This window comes from Bremia lactucae, linkage group LG9 (assembly GCF_004359215.1).
Source record: "Bremia lactucae strain SF5 linkage group LG9, whole genome shotgun sequence".
In the NCBI taxonomy this organism is placed as follows: domain Eukaryota; phylum Oomycota; class Peronosporomycetes; order Peronosporales; family Peronosporaceae; genus Bremia; species Bremia lactucae.
Window position 1 is genome coordinate 1005547 of NC_090618.1, and position 6722 is coordinate 1012268.

At 45.3% G+C, this 6722-nt stretch overlaps 1 protein-coding gene across 1 annotated transcript; it reads left to right on the top strand.

The window, feature by feature from the left end:
* Window positions 1-2075: 2075 nt before the first annotated feature.
* Window positions 2076-3188, top strand: CCR75_008778 (uncharacterized protein; the record flags this gene model as incomplete). The annotated part of the gene is made up of 1 exon (XM_067966827.1): window positions 2076-3188. One exon carries the CDS (start codon window positions 2076-2078, stop codon window positions 3186-3188), a length of 1113 nt encoding a protein of 370 aa, XP_067814242.1.
* Between the last annotated feature and the right edge of the window lie 3534 nt (window positions 3189-6722).

The following is a 6722-nucleotide window of genomic DNA, read 5'->3' on the forward strand; positions in this document are numbered from 1 at the left end:
TTGTCGACTCAGACGTCAAAACAAAGAAGGTATTTCATGGTTCTTGTTGAAAAATATAATGCCTCAGAAAATTATTTTGGTTTTTGTCGTGTTTACAAGGGTTTCCCTTACCGAATGGTGCGAGCAAAGACGATCATGTGCTGTTGTTAGCAGTTGGCTCGCCGCCCGTCAAGGAGGTGCGATTCTTAAGCTGCTAATGAACCGCGTATCATTGCCCACCCTTTCAGACCATGTCTCGTACTTTACCGTCGAGATGGCTCAACGTGGTGGCGAGACTTTGCTAGACACGCTTTTTGAATTAAAGCACAAGGGGGGGCTGTGGCCATGGCGTATCAGGCATTCGAGAGGGTTGTGCTGTTTTCCTCGCTTATAGTGAACACCACTCAGTGCTCAATGGCTTGCCTTCGTACTGGGCTGAACGCCGTTCCGAACAGCATTCCATTTTGCGTCGAAGCTCTGGCTATGCGTTCAGCTTTGTGGCGGTTCTTCGAGCAGAGCCACGCAATGCTGCTGCCGTGATTCTCCCAAAAGTCATGGCGACTTTTTTCACTGCGGCTTGCAGGTGAAGACACGGATGCTGCAGAGAAGTATTCTTTACACGAGCACCATTCCTTGCGGCGTGCTTGAGTGCACGTTTAAACATTCTCAAGCTGCTTTGTCAAGATGGCGTTTTAAGTAACGACGTGGCGCAGTATGTTGTCGCCATGTTTTAACTCGACGTCCAAGGATTTGAGTATGGGCCCTGGGCTTTTTGCAACTCGCCAATGATGCTCTTTGCTTCCACTTGTGCTATAATGCTCATCACAGCCAACAATTGCTAAACAATCCATGGTTTCCAAAGCCTTGGCGTCGATTGTGAAAGACACGGACGCTGCGTCCGTGCTACTGTTGCTCTGTGCCAAGCTTCCTCGCGGTGTCCGTCATGCTAAAGACTTCGCCGCGATATCCCACACCATTGTCCACGGTATTCTCACTCAAGTTCGTCATCTCGCAACAGAACAGTTGGCTAGAACAAGTCCATCGACGGTCCGTTCTACGTCGGTTCAAGTGGAAATTTCCAAGTCAAAGCATCCCAAGTACTTTCATGAATCTTGTGGCTATGGGCAGAACTAGACGCTCCAGGAATTAACGTCTTAATTCGAGCCAGTGCTGTCGCTATTATTGACATGGTCATGCACTTTTACGCCCACGACGTTTCCAGCGTACGTTACATGTTCTTAACGGATGCAACAAGGAACGCATTTATTCAGACGACCAAAGACAGTCAAGGAGAACTTGAGCGGCAGTTGCTACAACGATGTATCTCGCATCGAGACGCTGCGTTCGTACTGGCAACACGTCCAGGGATGTACGCATTGGATCGATCACTAGTGTCGACTTGGTTTTGTTTGTGGACAGCATACTACTAGCATACACTTGTTCAATGCTGTCGTCAAGGAATTCCTCGTATCCGACGTGCTTCAGATTCGGAAGAAGGCTATTAAGTAGTTTGCTCACAAGCTGATTATAGCCGACTTGACGCTAAAACGAAACGTCAAGGTGCAAACTATTTTTATTCATCGCTTTCAGACTGAAACACATTCAAAGATTCGAGCTCGACTGTTACAGCTACTGGAACAGTGTTCATTAGACTAAGCAAGTCTCGAAACCCAGACGCAATTACACACGTAACTCGTATGTACTTTAAATATCTCAGCAGATCCTTGGATTATCGCACCAGTATTAAAACTGCTGGCCCTCGTGGTTGTTAATTCGACTAGAAAGTTGTCATTATTGACAATACAGTGTTGTGTCAGACTTTATGCCAAGGAATTGAACTGCGGTCACACGAATCTCAGCCCGGATTGGGCTGCCTTGACAAGTATGTTGTTGACGCTGACTTCGTTATGATTGGACTATTATTAGGATCAATATAAGATCTTGGTCATCTGTCAAAACTTGTGACTTATACCTTGCATAAATTAAGCCAATCATTTTGTAGATTACAAGCCATCATATCGTTGGTCAGAATCTATCCGTACCTCTTCAGCTCTTTCCATTATCCCTCATTCCAGAATCTGCCGCGAAAAGGAGAGATGGTTACTCTTCTGTGTGTCATCGTTGGCGTGGCTGGAGACGCGTTCTCCGTAGACATCGATGACAGTAAGTTTGTAGGCCACTTGAAGGACAAGATCAAGGAGAAGAACAAAAACGAGATGGATAAGGTTGATGCCAAGAAGCTGCAGCTTTTTTTGGCGAAGACAGCGGACGACAAGTGGCTTTCTTCTTGCTCAGAAGACGTGAAGAAGCTGAAGGAGGGCGAGACGACTCCTCTCATCGAGACGCTCACGAGTCAAGACAAAGAGCTACAGGAAGAACATCTGCTGAGGAACGTGCTGATTGGAATGGAACGTCCCTCAGATTGCCAGATTCATGTGCTAGTCGTCGTTCCGGAGCAAGAAAACGATCCATTGAATTCAATTTCATCAATGATGGAAATTTTTCAAATATTGGTGTCACATATGCTTACGGCGGCGCCAACGACGAAGACAACTAGAAATATATACTTCAAGCGAAACCTGTGCCAGTATTATAATTGCTATCAGCGGGAGACAACCTGGGTACGATGTATGCTTCTCAACGCCGCTTTTCCAAAGTCCCTCGTGACTGCGTCACATTTGTTTCGGCGCAGCAACGAATATGTGGCGGATAAGTTTGTGAAGATATCGGATATTGACGACGTGAAGAATGGTATGTTGCTGTTCAAGCCGTTAAAGTACGCGTACGACCATTTTCATATCAGCTTTGTTCGTGACAATACCGGCGCCTTTCGTTTGAAGCTTTTTGACCCAAATATCCGGAACACGCGTCTCATTGATATGGTTATCGACAAAAGTGAAGACAAAAAGGTGCTTCATGAGGCACAGATTACAGAGCTTCTTGAAAGCATATCGTTGACGCAAAGACCATGCGAATTTGATGTAAACACAACATTTGGTGACGTGGATGGCACCGCTTTGGCATTTATTGGCCCCGAGCGACCATTTAATCGATGTTTGAACCTTCAGGCAAGAGTGGCACGCGTCTTGGCATTAAAAAATGGCTGGATCGAAGAATCGTATGATTTCCCAGACTTTTGGTCCGATGTTGACCTGAACGATAAAATGGTTTTTTTTCATCGCCGTCTTCTGGAGGATGAAGTTATTTAAGCCACTTCATTGGCACTTGTTATTATTTAAAATAAAGCGCGGACCTGCAACAGGAACGGCTGTTGTTGACTCTACATGTAGTAGATTGCGACTTCTTGGCCTTCAAAATAACACTTCTTTCCTTCAAGATACAACTTTTCAGCTTTTATTATTATAAATCGGAAATAGTGTCTTCATGTTGTTTATGCATATCGCAGCTGTCTCCGTACATCTGCAAAAAAGGCAGGGTGCTACATTTTTGTGGTACAGGCAGTCCATTTGTATCATTACCGGTTTCTTACTGTGCTGTCGACTCATTGCAGTCGACAACAAGCAACGAATCTACATCCTCACTTTGTAAATGAGACATATTATTGGGTTTAATAGGTAGCGCAAAGACAGGAGTAGCTATCGACATTGCAACCGTGACAGTAGGAATTGGCGTCGCAATTACGCGGCACGTAAGATTCGTAGTGGGCTGAGCGGGTGTCTATCGAACTATACCGAAGTTCAAACTCATGAAACTTCGGCCTACAGCGGATCTTAAAGCGAGGGGCTCAAGAACTAGCTTTTAAATTATAAGCGACGGGCTCAAGAACTAGCTTTTCGTTCATAATTGCAATACTTTTCGACACACAATATTCTTAGCCTCTTCCTGCACAATAAGTCCTCTTCTCTCCTTAAGCGCTATTATCCCGTTCTTTCCGAGGTAGCTTGCTCTTTACATGTAATTGACTGAAATCATTTGATGTCGCGAAACGAGCGAAGGAGCACAAGCGTGGCGAGGCGATTCGGCTTGCACCGCTGCTCTCGTTGCTGTCTCTTGGCCTCTTTGTTTGCATCAATGACCTCCAAAAGTGTCTGCTTGCGCGAAGAATTGATAATATTCGTATTTAAAACCAATTGTGCCGTTATCTACGTGATTGCCACATTTCTGAAGTTGCTTTAATATATTGACATTTTAAGAAGAGTCTAAAAGCGAGGTATCTAGATCTTCCGTCTTGATACCCACTGCGAAATCTTTGAGCTTCACGTACCACTTGTAGTAAATTAGAGGTAGTGTGATAGACAGGATAGCCACAAGAAGTAGGCTCTGTAGCCACGCTTTCGATACAATACTGACAGCAAATACGCACAGTGCCAGCTGCGCGACGAGAATGAGTCCCGTACATGCCAAATCCGTCGAATTCTCCGCGTCAACTTCTGCAAGGACGTCTGGTGTCAAGCAAATGTGCTTGATGTCATACCAAGCCCCTGGAGGTCGCGCAAATCGATAGAATCGGCGTAGTATTTTTTCCGGTGTACGTCGGGTCAAGAGGCACGCAATGAGAGACGTGACTCCCGAGATAGATGCAGTAATGGCAAACGCATGCAGTTCTTCTAGTCGTGGCGCGGCTCTGTACTCGAGTAGTATTCAAAAAGTACCCATGATTATCACGTGTTTAAAACAAAATCAACATTCGTACTTACAAGAATACGGCGAGAGCAGCAACGTACCCCGCTGTAACCCCTAGGAGACAGCTAATGGCATTAAAACGACCCCAGTACCAGACGAAGAAAAAGGGCCAAATGTAGCCACCTGCCAGGGCAATGATCATAAAGCCCCAGATCCGATTGATTGTTTGCACGTATAACGACAAAGAAAGCCCTGCGAGCATGACTACAAGAGACGAGATACGAGCATGCCACAGCAATTGTCTCTTTGAAGCCTGTGGATGAAGAAGCGCTTGATAGATGTCTACAGTCCAGTACGACGACGCACTATTGATGGTCGTGTCAAAGGTTGTGAGTGCGGCGGCCACGAGTGAAGCCAAGACGAAACCTTTGTAGCCATTTGGAAGCACCTTGCTGATCACAATGGGTACCACTCGCTCTGGATCAATGGCTACACCAACGTGGTCAATAGAGTATTGTATACCGAGTATAGCAATGCCAGCACTAAAAGCCCACCGTAGACTTAACAAGACCATGGCGACAAATGTCTGGGACCGTACTTCTCGCTCGGATTTAGTCGCCAGGACCGATTGTAACCCCGATCCTCCAGGGCCCGCAGCTGATCGCATGATTTGAAGAAACGAGTACGACGCGATAATGTAGCCATATAAATTGTACATGAAGTACGAAGCTTCTTCTGAGACATTGAGAGACCATGGCGGTACAGCGGAGACCCAAGCAATACGTGTCGTGTTCATTTCAACAAATTGACGCTCGTTTTGCATCGATGCAACGGGCAAACAGACGGAAAACGTCTCTGGAAGGTGAACCAAGAATCCTGATATTGCGACCATTGTAAAGGAGGTGAAGATAAAAAGACTTTGATATACATCCGTGTATACGACCGTGGTATATCCGGATGCAATGGTGTATAGCATGGCAACAACCATCAACAAAGCAGCCGCCCAAAAATCAGATGGCAAATTTCCCCACTCGGGCAATTTCACAAATTCCGTGAAAAATTTACCTGTAATATTTCCAATACTCTATTAAGTCGACGAATCGTCCAAGTAGCCATTTACCCTTCACGTACCTCCACCCACGGCAAAATACGTCGTTGCCAAAATGCCACTTGTAAGTGAAGTGATGGCAATAATTGTACGCAGTATCACCGCATCAACGCGAGAACCAAAGCGAAACTTGATCCTGCACCATATTGAAGCAATTAGAAAGAGTGTAACTATTAAACGCACAGCTAGACTTGCCATTCGGCTCGTGTCTTGACTGGACACCTACGCGAGAGCTTCCCCGTGTACGCCAGTTGAAAGGCTAGAAAGAGGCAGAGCCCCCCGCGAATTTCAATATACATGCCCTTAATCCCGAGTGCATACACGAGCGCCGTGTTGATCATAGTACCTGAGATATCAATGTACGAGCTCACGTCGGCCACGGCCAGAGCGTACCAAGGTATCTTTCGTCCACCAAGATAGTAGACCTCTAAAACATTATTGGTCTCGTTGCGATCTTTGGCATCGCAGGCCTGATGATACAGATGCTTTGATTGCAACAAAACATGCTTGCGCTGCTCTTTTTGAGTAAAGTAACGACCCACGATCATCACGGAGATGAGGTAGATGACACATAGTGACAAATCGAGCAGTCCAAGCTCCACGACGAGGCCCATGACGACTATACCTTTTGAGATGAATGGAGTTTTGTTGTCACTTTATAGACTTTCGCAGGCACGAGTTTAGATTTTGTTGCCGCTTTTTTGTTCTTAGAAGCTATGACAAGTAATCAGATCATCGATTGTAACGGGGCACTACGACTTGTACTGTTTCAGTACAAGTCCACTTCACACTGCTTCAGTTGTGAGTGGTGCCTTTCGTTAGGTGACGTACACTGTACGTGCAGAGGAAGACTTCTCTTAAGACAAGTTAACTTAAGAGTAAAATGAAACTGTATTAATATAGTTAAGTGTCTCTTAATCTATCTTTGTAAATGCTGACTTAACTATAACCTAATACTAAACATGTAAATGAATTCTTATCTATCTTATCTCGTAACTCTCTTTGATTACTTCTACAGCTGATTAGTCTGCGGAATAAATAGACATAATGG